Source organism: Saprolegnia parasitica (assembly GCF_000151545.1).
Source record: "Saprolegnia parasitica CBS 223.65 unplaced genomic scaffold supercont2.4, whole genome shotgun sequence".
Classification (NCBI taxonomy): Eukaryota; Oomycota; class Saprolegniomycetes; order Saprolegniales; family Saprolegniaceae; genus Saprolegnia; species Saprolegnia parasitica.
Window position 1 is genome coordinate 187,151 of NW_012156398.1, and position 17,967 is coordinate 205,117.

The window sequence follows — 17,967 nt, forward strand, 5'->3', positions numbered from 1 at the left end:
TATAACTGGCGCACAGGGTCCAAGGAGCTGGTCCAAGGGCGTAGCACGTCGTACCATGCTGTCGGCTCGGCACATGCCGAATTTAAATCGGCATCCCATTTAATCTAAAAAGAAACAAGCTTGCCGTTTGAATGCGATTGGATACAATATAAAAAAGCAGCCCGCCATGACGTGGCACGATGCTAGGGCTCGCCGACGAGCTGGGCGTATTGAAGCGTGTGCGTAGTCTGCATCGCGTGGACGCTCGAGGGCGAGATCGTGCCCACCATCATCGTTTTGGACTGCGCCGTACGAAAGTGGTCACGGAGCAGTAGCGTCAGCTTGGCGTTGCGGTAGCAGCTCGTGCCGGAGAGGCTCTTGGCCTGCGACCGAAAGCACGCCTTGAGCGCGCTTAGCGACTTGTTGATTTCCCGGCACTCTTGCTGCTCCGAATCGCTCTTGGTGATGCCGTCCGATGCGCTGCCGGCGTGCTCCGAGCCCGCGAGATCGACAAAGACGAGCGTGCCGCCGAGGCCCATTGCGCCCGCCGCCTGCGCCGCGGCCACGGCGCCATGCGCGGCCTCGATCGCCTTGTCGAGCTGGACGAGTTCCTTGCGGAGGTCGAGGAGGAGCGAGCACTCGTCCTGCGATGCGCCGCGTGCATCGGCCTTCTTGACCCACTTGCCCTCGACTTTATCGTGCTGGCGTACAAAGATATCCATCTCCAACGTGTCGCGTTCGTGGCCGACGCGCGTGAGGGCGGCTTCGACTTCGATCACGTGCGCGCGAAGGCGAAGAATGCGATCCGTAACGATCTCGAGCTCGAGAAGCGCGTGCGATCGGGAGCTCGCACGGTGGACGTTCGAGTTACCGGTCGAGCGCGCGCGCATGCCAAGCTGGACCACGTCCCATAGCTCGCCAGCCGTCGTCGCGACGCGGGTCGCGCTCGAGGACGGCTTGACCAAGCCCGTCTCGTCGTCCGTCACGAGCTCGCCGCGGATCTGGATCTTGCCATGCGCGTCTTCGCGTACAAAGCACTTTGCCGAGTCGTTGAGGAGGTCGTAGACTTCGCCGTTGTAGATCTCGTTGAAGCGGACTTGGACCTTGAGCACATCTTGTGGATCTGTGTTGCGTTCGTTGAGCTCGTCGAGCGCGCCAAAGAGCTGGACCGTTGATAGGTCGTACATGCCCCGCTCGTCGCCGTAGCCGAGGATCGTATGCGTCTTGCCCGAGCCCGTGTGGCCATAGGCAAAGACACACGCCGTGCGCCCGTCGAGCGCCGTCGCCACGAGCGGGCCCACCGCGGCCTCGAAGAACTCGTCGTTGGTCGTGTTGCGCTGGATCGAGGCAAAGTACCGGTACGTCTTGCGCCGCTTCGGCTTGGACTTGGGCACGGTGAAGCCAAGCACCTCGACGTAGTCGACGTCGTCCGCGTCAGTCTTGGGCGCCTCGACGACCAGCGTCGACGGCGCCGGCGTCTCAAAGACCAGCTCTTCATCGCCTCGGTCGACCTCGTCGCCGACAAGCGGGCGGATGCGAACATGCACGTCGACGCGCTTGGCCTTTCCCTTCATTTCGCTTCTTGCGCACTGAGCTCTGGGGATCGAAACCTTGAAATAGTGTGCTTCTAGGATACACTATTTCAGTGCACCTCTTGTTCCCGGTGCGATCGTTGGATACAGGAAACCGACGCGGTATCAAAAAGACTGTAGGGAGTAGTTTCGTTCGACTATTGTTTACACGAGCGTATGCCAGGAGCGAGGTTGTGTGCTGCACGTGAGATAGGGCTGTCTATGTGAAGGCATGGCGAGTTTCGTGGACACGTAGCTCGCGTACTAACACTATTTATAGGTTCTATTGATAGAACGGAATGATGGTTACACGCATGCATTCCTATCCAGAAACGGCGGTGATTGGAGAATAAAAGATCTTGGGCGGTCGCCAGCGACGGGTCCCATCGGCCGCACGCGCAAGGTGATTCAAGCTAGGAGCCTTCAGCGAAATTGATAGTGAGGGACGAAGGCAACCGAATGCGTAGTGTAGGTGGACGAGCAGGATTTCGGAACTTTTTGCAGCTTCTGCCTCGAGTAGAGCGCTAGAAACATCGCACATAGCGAGGTCGGATTTACAGCCCAACGATACACAAGGCTCTGCATTTGTGACAGCGGATTCGTTGTATCTGAAACGCGACATTGAGCGTGTTGAGAATCGACCGCTTTCCGTTTCCATTGCCTTGCACCCGGTATACAATGACACTTTTGTATGTCATCCCCACGCGTCCAGCGTCGCTTTCACTCGAAACAATCCTAGCTAGCCTCCCAGCAATCCACGCCTCACACGGAGCCTGCGTTGGATGCACGTTGTGACGGCACTGCCTACGCTAATCTCGTGCCAAAGACAAGTGGCATGCCCAACAGCCGACTCTTGATGGTGACGGCGCGCGGTGGCATCCACAATTGCGGGCCACGCAGCGGGCCATCATCTGAATGGGCGGCGGTACAAACTACATTTCGATGGCCAGATCGACTCAATCAAGGTAGCATACGAGTACATGTACTGTATTACTGTGCAAGTACATGACATATGCTTGATTGCGTAAGCCGTTCGTCAAGCACCGATCCCACCCTGGCACTATACACCCAGCACCTTGTACGACCGCAGACAACAAACGCAAATGCAAGCAATGGCTCCGAAAGCCTCAAGAGTGTTCGTGCCAAGGACAAGCATTGACGTCGAATGGGTCAAGTCGTATGGTTCCGAGGCGCCATCATTCCCGCACCAACATTCTGTCCATCACGTCGTCGTCGTCACCAGCGCATTTTATATTTCGCCCATGACTACCATCGCCGCCAAGAAGCCCCGCGCCCAGAGAACAAAGCGTGTCCAAGTCTACCTGCGCGTGCGCCCGATGGTGGCGTCCGAGGTCGAGCGCAAGGACGCCCCGCTCTCGCTTACGGAGCCCGACCCGTCGCAGCTCACTCTGACGACGCCGCCAACGCCCAATGACGACATTGAATTCGTCGAGGTCCTCGATGGCATCATGGTGCCCAAGTCCAAGCCGAAGCGGACGCGCACATTCCGCGGCCTCAGCGGTACGTTCCGCGAAGCGTCCACCAACGCCGACATCTACGCCGCTGTCGTCGCGCCGCTCGTCGACGAAGCCCTCGCCGGCCGCGCCGCCTGCTGCTTTGCCTATGGCCACACCGGGTCGGGCAAAACCCACACTATCCTTGGCTACAACGACGAGCCTGGCTTGTACCGTCTCGCATCCCACGCACTCTTTGCAGCCATCGCCGCGGCCAACGAGCTCATCGACGTGGACGCGGACCGACTCCACGTGCAAGTGCGCTTCAACGAGATCTACAACGGCGACGTGTACGACCTCCTGAACGACCGCGCCAAGTGCTTTGTGCGCGAGGATGAGCTGGGAAAGGTGCACATCCGCAGTGCGACGACCACGGGCGACGACGGACTTGTGTACACGTCGTCGTCGACGACCAAGGCAGCGTCGAGCCTCGACGATCTCACGGCCATTGTTGCCGACGGTCTCGCGACGCGCAAGACGGGCAACTCGAACGTGCATGCGCAGAGCTCGCGGTCGCACGCAGTGCTGGAAGTTGAGCTTGTCACGACCACGCAACTCCAGCTCGCGACTGAGCTTGAGACGGCACTGGCAAACACCACCCGCGTCGGCCATGAGCGCGACTCGCTCGAGATGGGCATCTTTGTGCGGCAGCACGACAAGGTTGAGGGCAAGTGGGTGCGCAAGCCGGACGCCGTCGGTGCCACAACCGACGAGTGCGACCTCCTCCGGGCGTTGGCCAAAGAAGTCAAGGCGCATAAGGAGCGTGCGTCGCACCTACGAGAAGCCTCGAATGAGCTCAAGGCGCAGGCGAACGCCCTTGGGGGTGCCTTGATCTTTGTGGACCTCGCTGGATCGGAGCATGCGGGTCGCACCAGCGACGGCATCGTCAAGAGCGAGACCGAGCAAAACGAGTGTCGCGAAATCAACAAGTCGCTCAGCGCCCTCCAAAGCTGCTTCCGCGCCCAAGCCAAGGGCCTCGCCAGTGGCACCACGTATCGATCCTCCAAGCTCACCATGGTGCTCCGGGACCACCTCCGGTCGGCAGGCTCGACGACGCGCATGATTGCAACGCTGTCGCCGTCGAGCGCGCACACGACCCAGACGATCCAGACGCTGCAGTACGCACAACTGGTCGGCCAAGTGTAGATTTCGTATAAATGTTGTCTTGTAAAAGCACTGGATGGGTCCGAGTACACTGTTCTACAGGTTGTGACATGTGTCGAGCGACTTGGCTCTCGTGTCGCAGTGTCCCAGACGTCGCCAAGCAACAAACATGTCATTTATGAAATACAGGAGAGGCACGATCTCATTCTACTGCGCTCACGTCGATCAGCCCTATCCCAACTGCTCACACGCAGTATGGAGTAATACCCAGCTATGAGTGACCCGCTTCGACGGTAGGAGCGTCGAGTGCGTGGCAAAAGGCTCCCGACAGCTTTCCGTGCCTGTAGCAGACCGTGTAGTGGGGTACCGATGGCCACAACGCTACCAACAACTTGGGTGTCGTAGCTCTGAAGATCGAGTATCGACGGCTTTGATTGGCTACAAACCCCCTCTTTTCGGCGTTTTCATTGGCTGTTGCGTTGATTAGAACCATCTCGTGGCACTCATCACACGCATCCTGCGCTGTGATTGGCGCATCGAAGTTTCCCGTTGCTCGCTGCGCTATGTCATTTCAAAAGATGCCATCGCCTGCCAAGAAGTCTGCGCTCCGGTCGCCACGCGTCAAGGTCTTCCTACGCATCCGCCCTGTCGTCCCATCGGAAGCCTCGGACGCACTCCTGACCCTCGAGACGTTGGCGCCGTCGCAGCTCACACTGACAACACCCCACTGCCCGAACGATGACATTGAATTCGTCGAGGTCCTCGACGGCCTCGTCGTGCCGAAATCGCAACCCGTCAAGTCGCGCACGTTCCGTGGTCTCAGCGGTACGTTCCGCGAAGCGTCCACCAACGCCGACATCTACGCCGCTGTCGTCGCGCCGCTCGTCGACGAAGCCCTCGCCGGCCGCGCCGCCTGCTGCTTTGCCTATGGCCACACCGGGTCGGGCAAAACCCACACTATCCTTGGCTACAACGACGAGCCTGGCTTGTACCGTCTCGCATCCCACGCACTCTTTGCAGCCATCGCCGCGGCCAACGAGCTCATCGACGTGGACGCGGACCGACTCCACGTGCAAGTGCGCTTCAACGAGATCTACAACGGCGACGTGTACGACCTCCTGAACGACCGCGCCAAGTGCTTTGTGCGCGAGGATGAGCTGGGAAAGGTGCACATCCGCAGTGCGACGACCACGGGCGACGACGGACTTGTGTACACGTCGTCGTCGACGACCAAGGCAGCGTCGAGCCTCGACGATCTCACGGCCATTGTTGCCGACGGTCTCGCGACGCGCAAGACGGGCAACTCGAACGTGCATGCGCAGAGCTCGCGGTCGCACGCAGTGCTGGAAGTCGAGATTGTCACGGACCGCCTCCTTGGCATGCGCAGTGCATTGGCGCTGATGCAGGCCGAGACGACGTCCATCGGGCACACACGAGACTCGCTCGACATGGCCATCTTCCTCCGGCAACACGACAAGCTCGAGGGCAAGTGGGTCCGCAAGCCGAACGCTACGAGCCCGACGCCGGACGAGGTCGCAACGCTCGACGAGCTCAACACGCGCTTCCTCGCCAAGCAAGATGAAATGCAAGACATGCTCGCAGCCATCCAGGAGCTGCATCGCCAAGAGAACGAAGTCGGCGGCGCCCTTCTCTTTGTCGACCTCGCTGGCTCCGAGTACGCGGGCAGCGCCAGCGACGGCATCGTCAAGAGCGAGACCGAGCAAAACGAGTGTCGCGAAATCAACAAGTCGCTCAGCGCCCTCCAAAGCTGCTTCCGCGCCCAAGCCAAGGGCCTCGCCAGTGGCACCACGTATCGATCCTCCAAGCTCACCATGGTGCTCCGGGACCACCTCCGGTCGGCAGGCTCGACGACGCGCATGATTGCAACGCTGTCGCCGTCGAGCGCGCACACGACCCAGACGATCCAGACGCTGCAGTACGCTCAAATGGTCGGCCAAGCCTGATACTATAGCTCGACCGGCCACACCTCGATAACCTTGAATGGAATCAAAGATACCACACCGACACGTGCATCCTGCTACCGGCAATAGCCATGTCGACGATCATGCTTCCACTGAGCCCGTCATGACGCACGTCGTGTTTGCGAGAGGAGGATGGCGACTGCGGCTCTGGCGTGCGTGGTGGGCTGCTTCGAATCCGGCTGACGCGTGTCCGTGGAAATCCTTCATCCTGCTATCACTGTGCGCGGGTTCGATTGCACCTGCCGCGACATGACGCCGATTCTACCGGTATGTCCAAGCGGCCGACCGCCCCTTCTTTGGCAATGCGAAGGTTGTTGGGATAGACAACCAACACGCGGCGCAGTCAGTGCCCGCGGACGTCTCTCTTCGTTTCCCCCGCGCGAATTCAGCGCCGCCGATCATCCTCGGCTGCCCATCTTGGTCGCCAGCTTCAACTTCGATCGCATGGCACCCGCCGCCTGTCGCGTACTACACATTTGTATCGGACGGATTCTACGAACTTCGTTTCAGGCGAAGAAGAGAGCGGATCCGACCAGCTTATTGCTGGTCGAGTGACGTGGCGCCCAGCTGCGCACGCGAGGGGAGGAAGAGTAGCACAGCCCAGCTAGTCAGCCGGCGGGCGGCCGCCGCATAGATGCCGCGGCGCAGGCTGTCGTTGCATGGGGACGAAACACTCGCCCATGTCCCCGCTCTGAGAGCGATAGGTCGCTTCAAAAAGGCGCCCTGAACGACGGCCTTGTCGGCGGCTCGGCCGACCGCTCGGGCTCTTGAGACCATCTCTGTGTTTCAGCGCTGCAAGAAGAAGGATGCGCCGTCGGCGAGGTCACAAGCCAACGGCAGTGTGCAGCAGCACAGCCGGCGGCTTCGAGAACCATCTGTTCGACCAGTTGGTTGCTGAATCGCGGGCGGCTCGGCTATTCGGCCAAAGCTCATTTTGGAATTTGCCTCCTTCGCGCACCATGAACCTCTACCCGCAGCAGACCCACGACATGAACAACGGCGCCGCCATCGCCCACCAGAACCTTCAGATCGACAACTGGTGCAACGAGATCTACTCGGCCTGCGCCGGCTTCGGCACGGACGAGGACCGCCTCTCGAAGCTCATTGGCACCAAGACGGCCGCCGAGCGCCACCTTATCTCGCTTCGCTACCCGGAGCTCCACAACAAGTCGCTGTACGACGAGCTCAAGCGCGAGACGTCGGGCGACTATGGCAAGCTCCTCCAGCTCCTTGCGCAGCCGCTCGAGGAGGCCGAGGCCATGATCATCCGCGACGCGACCAAGGGCGCCGGCACCACCGAGAAGCTTTTGTACCCGGTGCTTGGCGGCCGCACGAACGAGGAAATCAACATCCTCAAGAAGGCCTTCTTCAAGAACTACCAGAACGACATGGTCGTTGTCCTCGCCGATGACCTCGGCGGTGATCTCAAGACGTTCTTCCTCGCAATCGTCAACCAGATGGCGCAGCCGTACAACCCGAGCATCCACACGCAGGCCAAGGCCCAGGAGTTCGCCGAGGCCATCTACAAGGCCGGCGAGGGCAAGTGGGGCACGGATGAAAGCGGCTTCTGCAACACGCTCTGCTCGATCCCGGCCCAGTTCATGGCCACCGTCAACGCGGCCTATGTCGCCAAGCACGGCAACAGCCTCGAGCGTGCGATCGAGAAGGAGTTCGGCGGCAAGTCGGAGGACGCGCTCCTCTACCACATCGGCATGATCCTCCACCCGATCGAGACGATCGCGGTCCAGATTGAGCGCACGATGAAGGGCATTGGCACCGACGAGTATGGCCTCGCGTGCGCCATCGTCCGCTACCAGCACCTCCTTCCCAAGTCAAGCAGGCGTACCAGTCCAAGTACAACACGTCGCTCCGTGACCGCATCTATGGCGAGACGTCGGGCGACCTCCGCAACCTCCTCCTCACGATCCTCGAGCACTCGAGCTAAACGTGCGTCTAACTACTTCTGTCTTTTGTCTTTCCTCTCCATCGTCAAGCGTTGCATACTGCAACCTCTCTAGGATAGCTTCAAATCGGACCTCAAAGCCTCGAGACAGGGCAGTAAGCTCCTGGTACCTAGTGATTGCCTTTTTTAAAGATGCTACAGGTGCCCGCCACCCTAGGCGTTGGTGCTGCACAGGGAGCAGACATGCAGCAACAGAGCTAAACACTGCCATTTGCACCGACTCGGAGATGACCGGTCGACGAAGGATAGCTCGTCGATTCGAACGGTGGTATACTTATATACCGACACAGCACACCGCGGTTCATTGACCTTTGCGTCGATGGGTCGCTGGCTGACGCTGGTAGATGGGCTACGACGCGTCGCTGCATTGCGCTTGGAGCGGAAGCTGCTAGCAGCTTGGTGCAATGACCAACCGCTCAAGTGGGCTCTCGGTTCCGTCCACGCCGCGTCTCTGAAGAGTCCTTGGTATTGCGTTCGTGGCGGTGACCAAGTGCTACTAAGAAGCGGCTCGTTGCGTCGACGACCATGAGTGCATGAGCATGATGATGCCACTGGACCTTGAGAGGCAAGATCGACATGTGCCGAAAATAGTAAATATGGCATGTGCCGAAACATCGGAGGTCCATTTGGTGCCAGTGGCAGTCCAGCACAACAACGCGAGCATGGCCGAGCCGAGCTGCCCGCCGCCAGCCACAGGCATGGTCCGCGTCCTGCTCCAGCTCGAAGGCCTCTTCCTCCTCGTTGCCTGCCTCGTGGGCTACGCGCGACTCGAAGGCAATTGGATCGTCTTTGCATGCGGCTTCTTCGCCGGCGACCTCTTCTCGGTCGCCTACGTCGGCGGCAACTGGCTCGGCGCGAGCGTCTACAACCTCTCGCACACGCTCGTGGGCCCGCTCATCGTGCTCGCGATCTACGCGGCGCTGCCGTCGTCGCCAGTAGGCGTGGCCTACGCAGGGCTCATCTGGATGGCGCACATTGGCTGGGAGCGTTCGCTCGGGTACGGCCTCCGGTACCCCAATGGCTTTCTCGCGACGAGCATCACGGTCGATCAAGACCCGACGACGTACTTTAGCAAGCCACAAGAGGCGAACGAGACCCCCGTCGTGTCGTACAGTACGTTCCAGCCCTCCGTGTAATTGCATATCCTCTTTCGCGTCACCGCCAGCCCGTTCTGCCTTGCCTTGATGCACGAAGTGATCGCATGCGCTCGCCTCGGCGCTTAGGCCCACATGCATCGGATGCGCCCACTGCTTGGCAATGTAACCTTTCGGGATTTAATGTGCCGAAAGGCTTTTGAGTACACGTCAAAATGACAGCGCTAGCATTGTAGAATGTCATCTTGGTCGTCTACAAGGTGGAGGACGCTTAGGCGCGTCAATCCACATTTATTGAGGTCGCTGGGAGCTCGCTCGTCCAATTGCTGACGAATGGTGGAGTGGCGTGGACGAAGAGAGTACTGTCATCCTACTGTGTGCTCTTCGACGTGGCTGCTTTCATAGCGCGAACGCAAAGGATCGTGTCTTGGATCTTCCTACACGGAAGAGAAGCTAATAGGTCTTCGTCGAGTCCACGCATGAAGAGCCCGCGTCGGGTGATTCGCAAACCAGCGACCATCAAGATACCCAGTCATCTACAGAGACCCTGATGACTGAAGATGGACCAAGCCAATATACCGGTACTGCGCGTATGCGGCAAGCTTCCTGCATTGAGCTTACCGCCAGCACTGCTGTGTTGACTACCGATTCGCTACGGACAAGGCTAGTCCATCCTGTTCGAAATGTGGACAACTCGTCCATATTCGTGGTCGATCGCGTCACCGTTGCCACGGCTTCGTCAATGTAACTGTGTTGGACCTGCTGAATATATTGGCCAATGATCTGGCGAGACGCGACACCACCCTGCTATCCCCGCTGTGCAGTCGAGGTGGGAATTGTCCTCATTTAGATGACAATCTGTACATGGCATATGATGGAGCAGGAACCAATCGGTTCCTGGATCGTACGCCGCGACCAATTGCATCGCGAGACGAGTGGCAGAGTCGGTTGATTGGCGGTTACGCCTCGCACTTTAGCGGACAACCATTGTTTCATCCGGATACAGGAGTGTATCGACGCCAATCCCATTGCCCGATTCTCATGGTGCAAGTCCCTCCGCCGGCGCTGGCGGCCGTCGACGTGGCCGAGATGGAGCTCTGGGAGCGCGAGTCGGCGCCTGCGTTCCAGTACTCCGTCCGAGCCGGCAACCTCGTCAAGCGTCTCACAGCGATCCAGGACCGCAGTCTCTGCACGGCCGAGAAGCCCGCCGTCGCGTCGCACGGCCACTGCGTCTGGGACGCTGCACTCGTGCTCGCCGAGTACCTGCAGGGTCACGTGCAGCCATGGCGACAGGCCGTCGAACTCGGCGCCGGCGTCGGGCTCGTGGGCATGACGCTCTCGGCCCTCGGTGTCGCCGACGTCGTGCTCACGGACCAAGCGTACTGTCTCCCGCTGCTGCAAAAGAACGTCGAGTTCAACTTCAGCGCGGACCGCCGCCCTCGCGTGCGCGAGCTGCAGTGGGGCGCCGCCGAGACGGATCTGTCGCCGGACGTCGTTGTTGCGTCCGACATTCTGTACAATGCAAGTGTGTTTCCGCTGCTTGTGCGGACGATTTGTCAGCTGCTGGCGACACCGAGTAGCGTCATGTACATGACGTACGAGACGCGCAACGCGGCCATGGAGGCCGACTTTATCAAGCAACTCGAAGGACAAGGCCTGCACTGCCACGGTATTTCGCTCGAGTATGCCCGCTACGCGACTCTCGTCCCGTACCCCGAGGAGATTTGCTTGTATCGGATTGCGCGATCCCACCAAGTCGGTTAGAGCGCCCATAAGTCGACATATATATTTGATGCAAACGTAATCGCGTAGTACAAGCGAGGTAGGTCAAATTGGCGGCGTCGAAACCGATTGGAATGGGACGACACGCCGTTGGTGCAGACGGCAACAAAGTGCGTCAAATTGTGATGGAAAGCGACCGGGCACGCCAACTCGATTAGTGCCCCCGTTCGTTTCAACCGTGTCCAAGGTATTGGTACAACGGCTCGATCATAAGGCAACCGGAGGGTGAGCTTGCGAGGTGGTACGGTGAGGCGCCCTGACACGTCCTTCGAGACCATCCAGGGGCGGCTCTTCTTCGTCGCTACGTTCGTAGGGACGTACCCAGAGATGCTACAGCAACCACTTACATCAGTGATCTTTTTCATCGACTAGTGCATACTAGCATAGAGCAACCTAGAGCAGTTAAACCGGTGTTAGGTTTCGTCGAAAAGTTCTGATGTTGTTTTCTGTGCCACAAGCCGAACGCCACCATAGCGACAACCCCACGACGAGCCTCTCCACCGTGACGCTGTCGCCGTCGACCCGTGCCAAGACGCCAATTAAGTGGCGCGTCGCTGCTGCGGCCACCATCGAGGTTGACGACGCGATTGAAGCGACCTCAGCTCCGCCTGCTTTGCGTGGCGATCCGAGTGCCTCAAACTGGTGACGAGCATCACAAAGATATGATGCTTTGCTTTTACCGTGTGCAAGAAGATCCTGTCCATCTCGAAAGACGAGTACATAGCTCAATCTGTAGCGTTATGAAGTTCAACGCGGCATGCAGCCCTATGTGTAACCAAGGCGGCGTGTCTAAAAACGCGCATTTTTGGCGACCGGCCCAAGCAAGACCAACGGCAGCAGCCGCACCGTCGGGCTAGGCACGTGGTGAGCAGCATCAAGTTCCTCAGTACAGGCGGCCAAGGCACACAAAAGCCGTCGCAAATCAATATAAACACCGAGTAGCGACGACGTTGTAGTTGTGTCGAGGCACCGCACTACTGCATAATATTCCGAGCGGTCGCGTTCCCTGTGTACAGACACAATAGAGTCGCCAGAGACATCTGGTTCTCCACTCGAGCAGATCCAATTCCACGTCTGGCGTCGCGTCGAGCCAAGGAAATTCGTTTGTACCAACTCTCTGATTCTTTTGGGTCTGCTTTTGGGTGCCCGTTGTATGGAGGCTGAGAGAATCGAAGGTCGTTGTCGATTCTTCAAGAAGACCACTTCTCGCCACCGGCGCTGGTGACGTCAACAAAAATGGAAGGTTCTCACAGGAACGACGTGGTGAATCCTTGGTCGGAGATCGCCGACCACGGATTCACCATACGAATCGCTCGATCCTCGTGCGTCGACGCGGTGTGCTACTAGTATATCGACTCAGTGCGGTCACATAGCGCGCATTCAACCCGAATCAAAATACAACAAGGTCAAATGCTTGCTTGAATGCACTTGATGCCTCAACGCCCGCCGTTGTCGGTCGTTCTCAGCCCGGTGCAGCACCCAACTCGTCGAGGGTTAGGGCGTAACGACTAACGCCCGATTTTGGCGGCCGTCCAGCCAGGAAAGCAGTAGTTGCGCTTTTGCATACATCGGGACACATGCCGAGCGGCGTTGTGCCCGTGACAACTGAAGGCTGGAGCGCGTCGACAACCGGTGCGTCGACGCACCCCCGTGCGAACGTCCAAGACGGCTACATTGCGGTCATTGACGAGAAAGACAAGGCCAATTGGGTCCAAATTTGGGCTTTTGGGGTCGTCATCGTCGCCGGCGGCCAGTACTATGGGTGGACCGCTGCCTACGCAACGGGATTTGTCCCGATCATGGTCTCGCAGCTCTCGATGGGGCTTGCGTTCGTCATTTACATGGCGTGCTCGGCCGAGGTGTGCGGCAAGATCGCCTTTTCTGGTGGCTCGTACGGCCTCTCGCGCGTCACCCTCGGCTTCTACTGCGGGTACCTCATCGGTATCCTCGAGCTCATCGAGTACATTACGTACTCGGCCGTCTCTTTTGTGTTCATCGGCAACTTTTGCACGGACGAGCTCGGCATGCCGTGGATGTACCAGCCGCTCGTCCACCTTGCTTGCTACGTCGTTTCGATTGGTCTTTACCAGCTCCCCGGACGCTACCTCTGGCCATTTATGACATTCTTTGGCCTCGTCTGCGGGCTCCCGCTTCTGGTCTACATCCTCGCGGCGTGTCCGTTTGCGGACTTGGCATCGTATGGGAAACTGCCTGTCGACACGGAGGACAGCTCGACGTCGGCGTGGGCCACGGGCGATCTCGCCTCCGCGTACTTTGCGTGGGCCCCGCTGACGACATGGGCGTACGCAGGCATTGAGTCGCTCACTCTGGTGACCGACTTGACGACCGACCCGCTCGTGACGATGCCACGAGGCATCTTCGCGACGGTCGCCACCAACTTTGTACTGAACGTCGGGCTAGTGTTTGTTGTGCCGGCCGTGGCCCCGGGTCTCGTAGCAGCCACGGACAACCCGTACCCGCTGAATCCCGGCTTCGCGGCCGGTCTCGGCCTCTCGGACACGGGTGGCAAGTGGATCATGCTGCCAGCACAGTTTGGCATGGCCTTTGGTTTTGTCTTGCCGTACGCGCGCCTCGCCCAAGCGTTAGCGGACTCGCACTTGCTCCCGACTTGGCTCGGCCTCCTCGGGCAGACGTCGACGCTAAAAGCGATGATTGTCATGTCGGCCGTTGGGTATGTGATCTGCGTCATCTCGATCTTCTTTCCCGCGCTGGACGCGTCGCTGCAAAACATTAGCATTCTCGCAGCGAGCTTTTGCTACATGGGGCAGATTGCCGGCTTTGTCATGCTCCGGACCGTCTACAAGACGGACGCAGTCGGGTTCCAGAGCCCGTTTGGGATCCGTGGCGCCTACTACGCGTGTTTCATTTACCTACTTCTTGCAGTTTCGATCATTGGTGGGTTTCAAGGCGATAACGATGTTGCCGCCGGTGCGCTTGCCCTTCTCGTGCTCCTGAGCTCGGCGTACTATCATTACGTGGCCAAGCATGTGCAAACGATCTCCAAAGAAGAGTACGCCTCCATCTTTCGGTTCAGCGTCATGAAGTTCAACCGCCGCCGACACAAAGCCAAGGCCAAGACCCGCTTCCCTGCGCTGCCGTCGTGGCTCCATCTCACGAGCGCCAAATCGACTCGCTCCAAGTACGACACCACGACCAAGCGCGACCGGTCGACCAAGGTCATCGCAAGCATAGGCCTCCAAGGCGCTGCCAGCTAATAGAGACCCATACATGTATAACGGTAGCAAAGCCTTACAGTTGAAGAGCCCATGGCTGTCTTGGTCAAAGTGCAAACTGACGACGTGGCGCGCTGACAGCGTGATGCGTTTCGTAGGAAATGCATCTTGAACAACGCTATTTCTATTGAAAGAAGGGAATATACCGTATGTGTACGCCTGGTGCAGGGAGGTATTCCTTCATTACCAATTGCATACAGTGGTAGGGGATTGGCTGGAAGTATTCGCTTAATAACCAATGCGCATTGTTTATGCTACGTAGGCCGATGCCATTGGTTAAAATTAAATCAGCTGGACCCACAGGGACATGCAGAGAGCAGGTCGCACCAGATCACCAGCCAGATCACGGACGCCGGCCTCATGGCGACTGGCCCCACGCCACACGGACTGCGCCGACGACTTGCGCCGTCTCGGCGAAGCCAAGCAGCGTTGAACGACCTCTGGCTCGTCTCGCCCTGCGATGCCTGCCCCGGCGTGAGCAGCACGGTTTGCATTCGGTCCTCACCGGGCGCATCGTACACCAACCTCGCGCTCGGAGCGTACTCGTGCAACAACAGCACGTGCGACCAATGCATCGAGCGCTTTAAGAACGACGAAGGCACGACGTGGACCTTCAACACGGCTATGTGGCCGCCCGGCGCGCCGCTTCGCGTGAACTTCAGCGCCGCCGACAGGAGCACGGGGCCCAACACCATGTACGCTACATGAGCATCTTCCATCGAGCGGATGCTGACGACGAAATGCGCTTGTAGCATCTTTTCGGGAACGCCAAGTGCGACAAGCGCAACCCGCGTCCCTGCGTTGGACGTGAGCGGGCTGGCCCGCCTCTCCAACCTGTACCGTCGTCTTGGTGGCCCACCTTTCTCGTTACGATCTATCGCTTGGTAGGTACGTGCAGTCGCTCGATGTGACGCCGCTCATGGCTGAGACCCGTTCGTTTGGCCTGCCACGAAACTTGACGACTCTGTGTGGCCTTGTTTCATTTGATGTGAGGTTTTCGGCTCATGGCGCGTCGGATAGATCGCTCACCGACTGCGCAATGGGCAATTTCAGGTTGCCATCAACGCTGTCGACGCTCCAGACACTGTACGCAGAGTCTCTTGAAGCGAGTACTGATGCGAGATGGGACGTTTAGAACCATTCGATCGAGCACGGCCGCCGACCTCAACCTCACTTGGCTCAACGCGTCAGGGTTCCGCTCGTCGCTCCACACTCTGTAGGACACTCTGTCTTCAACAAACAACTTACAACGACTACTAGCACGGTCGAGAACGTGACGCTTGTCGATGCGGCGAGTTTGAGCAAGAGCATCCGACACTTTCATTTGACGTCGCTCAGCTTTCGACACACCAACTTTGAGCTCACGCCGGTCTCGATCAAGACGTTCTTGTCGCTCCGCGCGATTCCATCTCTCACCCTCGATAACCTGACGCTGCCCTGCCCATATTACGCCCACAAGCTGTGTCTCCACGGCGCCAGCATCTGCGTCTACCGTACCCGTCCTGTGTTCGACGCGAGCGATGTCGCTCATGTGCGCCGATAGGACCCAAGCCCCAAACCCAAGTCGATGACAACTTGTCCAACGAAGTCAGCGCGTGGATTGTCTTGCTCTCGATGACGTTGACGATGCTCTACGGCCTTGTCATGCGCTACCGCAGCAAGCGGGTGCCGACCAAGGCCCTAAAGACGCGGAACGACGTGGCGATCGAGAGCCTCCTCGACACTTCGTCGCAGCAGCAGCATTTGTCCGATCGGCACGTCCGGCCGCCGCCATCGCGCCTTTACTCGGGCGAGAGTACCATCGAGAGCATTCTTCAGCAGGCGCCGTCGCTACACCTTCTCGACGCCAGCGACATCTTGGAAACGTCGACTCTGTACCACCAAGGCCCTCACATCCACGTGGCCCAAGGCGTGTACGTACCAGACGGCTGCCGCATCCAGCTCAAGCAAATCGCTGGCTACGAGTCGTACCTCTTGAGCATGGCGCGGACGATCGTCGACCTCGCCAAGCTGCAGCACCCGCACGTCGCGCCGCTGCGGGGCGTCGTCGTCTCGTCGCCGTCGTCGCTCGCAGTTGTGATCAACGACTGTTCCGACAACGGACCCCTCCTCTACGAGCGGTCTTCGTCACTCTCTGAAAAAGCCACGATGGCACGCGACCTTGCGCGCGCCCTCGCGTACCTCCATAGCGCCCATATCGTCCACGGCCACCTCACCGCCGACACGGTGCTCGTGGATGCCGGCGGCGACGTCTACCTCAACCCGCTGGATGTGCTCGCGAGCCATGTGTATGCGACGCACTCGACCGACGCGCTGTACGTGGCGCCCGAGGTGCTGCTCGAGTCCAAGGCGACGCCGTCCAGTGACGACGACGAAGGGACCGCGCGCCGCGTGCGCTTTGCCTCGCCGGCCGCCGACGTCTACGCCTTTGGCGTGCTCTTGGCGGAGATCGACGTGGGCGTGAGCGCCAAGACGTACCTCACGCGCAAGTGTCTCTCGTTCCAGGACAAGAAGATGCCGGTCGCCCAGCTCGTCGGCCTCCGGCACGCGCTCACGTTTTTCCGCGGGCAATTCCAGCACGTGGTTGCCCTCTGCCTCCACGAAGACCCGTCGAGCCGACCGACCATGGCGGACGTGGTCGAGATCCTCGTGGGCCCGAGCATGACGATGCTGGAAGAGTCGCCCTCGCCACCGCTGCTGTCGGCGTCATGACAGCAGCCACTGGCGTCAAGGATAGACACCGAGCAGCCAATGTACTCTATATTCAACGGTAGCCATCCCATCGATGGGGTGTACACACGCTGCATGATGAGCTGGAGGGCGAAGTGCGGTGGTGGCCTGGATGGCGCTGGGATGTGTGCATCGCGTTTTGATGGCAGACATCGAGTCATATTGTGCGAGTGAAAGTGCCCAGAGATCACTCGCAAGCGTCCAGTAGGTCTTCCACGACGTTGACATGGCCGTGTGGTACGAACCATTCTTGGACTGCAGCGTCATGTCGTATCTCAAACCAAATGCATTCTCAATTGAGAAGACGTCATGGAGACCGAGCGCCTTGTAGTTTTGCCACTGCGTCGTATACGTCAAGAGACCCGCTGATTGCCACAGCTTGGCTTCATCCGCCACGGGAAGACGGTCGCTGGTGGTAAGCAAAGCAAGCCAGGCAGCTCCGTTGGGCTTGAGCGAGTCGGACCCAATAAGCATATCATCCAGCGCCTCGTTGGCAACCCACGACGTCTGTTTCGTTACCAAGTGTGAAATACAGCACGACGACCGTCGCGTTGCGGATTGACTTGGGCTATCGGTACGCCGAGCAGGATATATGGGTCGAAACTCTGGGCCATGGTGCTCATAGAGCAAGTGAGCTTGATGCACGACAAGCGGTGATGCTTTTACCAAGTGCTGGGCCACGCCCACTAGCACCATCGCCTTGCAATCACCGCGCCACGTCGCAAAGTGAAACTGGTTGCATCGCGATGGCGCGACCAACAACGATTGGATGACACGGACGACACCGTCTTTGCGATAAATCAACACGGCGACCGTGCATATCTGTGAAAGCTTAGGTGGCAGGGACACGGGCGGGATCGAGGCTTTCTCCGAGTCGCGAGAGAAGCCTGCTCCATGAAGCAACCTCGCGCAGGACTAGAGAGCTTGTACCTTAGCATCGTTTGTTCAAACGGACGACAGCGCCAGGCTACCACCGAGGCTACCACCTAAAAGT

At 59.1% G+C, this 17,967-nt stretch overlaps 6 protein-coding genes and 1 pseudogene across 7 annotated transcripts; 6 read left to right on the plus strand and 1 right to left on the minus strand.

Annotated features, from left to right (window-relative positions):
* Window positions 1–182: 182 nt before the first annotated feature.
* SPRG_19205 (hypothetical protein) lies at window positions 183–1,553 on the minus strand (the record flags this gene model as incomplete). The annotated part of the gene is made up of 1 exon (XM_012340238.1): window positions 183–1,553. One exon carries the CDS (start codon window positions 1,551–1,553, stop codon window positions 183–185), a length of 1,371 nt encoding a protein of 456 aa, XP_012195628.1.
* Window positions 1,554–2,812: 1,259 nt separating this feature from the next.
* SPRG_19206 (hypothetical protein) lies at window positions 2,813–4,210 on the plus strand (the record flags this gene model as incomplete). The annotated part of the gene is made up of 1 exon (XM_012340239.1): window positions 2,813–4,210. One exon carries the CDS (start codon window positions 2,813–2,815, stop codon window positions 4,208–4,210), a length of 1,398 nt encoding a protein of 465 aa, XP_012195629.1.
* Window positions 4,211–4,746: 536 nt separating this feature from the next.
* On the plus strand, window positions 4,747–6,132 carry SPRG_19207 (hypothetical protein; the record flags this gene model as incomplete). Its single annotated transcript, XM_012340240.1, has 1 exon — window positions 4,747–6,132. One exon carries the CDS (start codon window positions 4,747–4,749, stop codon window positions 6,130–6,132), a length of 1,386 nt encoding a protein of 461 aa, XP_012195630.1.
* Window positions 6,133–7,109: 977 nt separating this feature from the next.
* Window positions 7,110–8,095, plus strand: SPRG_01598 (hypothetical protein; annotated as a pseudogene; the record flags this gene model as incomplete). The annotated part of the gene is made up of 1 exon: window positions 7,110–8,095.
* A 680-nt stretch (window positions 8,096–8,775) lies between these two features.
* Window positions 8,776–9,249, plus strand: SPRG_19208 (hypothetical protein; the record flags this gene model as incomplete). Its single annotated transcript, XM_012340241.1, has 1 exon — window positions 8,776–9,249. The coding sequence occupies one exon, from the start codon at window positions 8,776–8,778 to the stop codon at window positions 9,247–9,249; it is 474 nt and encodes a 157-aa protein (XP_012195631.1).
* Window positions 9,250–10,248: 999 nt separating this feature from the next.
* On the plus strand, window positions 10,249–10,971 carry SPRG_19209 (hypothetical protein; the record flags this gene model as incomplete). Its single annotated transcript, XM_012340242.1, has 1 exon — window positions 10,249–10,971. The coding sequence occupies one exon, from the start codon at window positions 10,249–10,251 to the stop codon at window positions 10,969–10,971; it is 723 nt and encodes a 240-aa protein (XP_012195632.1).
* A 3,632-nt stretch (window positions 10,972–14,603) lies between these two features.
* SPRG_19210 (TKL protein kinase) lies at window positions 14,604–16,955 on the plus strand (the record flags this gene model as incomplete). Its single annotated transcript, XM_012340243.1, has 7 exons — window positions 14,604–14,938; window positions 14,996–15,079; window positions 15,132–15,209; window positions 15,264–15,329; window positions 15,379–15,459; window positions 15,504–15,736; window positions 15,787–16,955. The coding sequence occupies 7 exons, from the start codon at window positions 14,604–14,606 to the stop codon at window positions 16,953–16,955; spliced, it is 2,046 nt and encodes a 681-aa protein (XP_012195633.1).
* Between the last annotated feature and the right edge of the window lie 1,012 nt (window positions 16,956–17,967).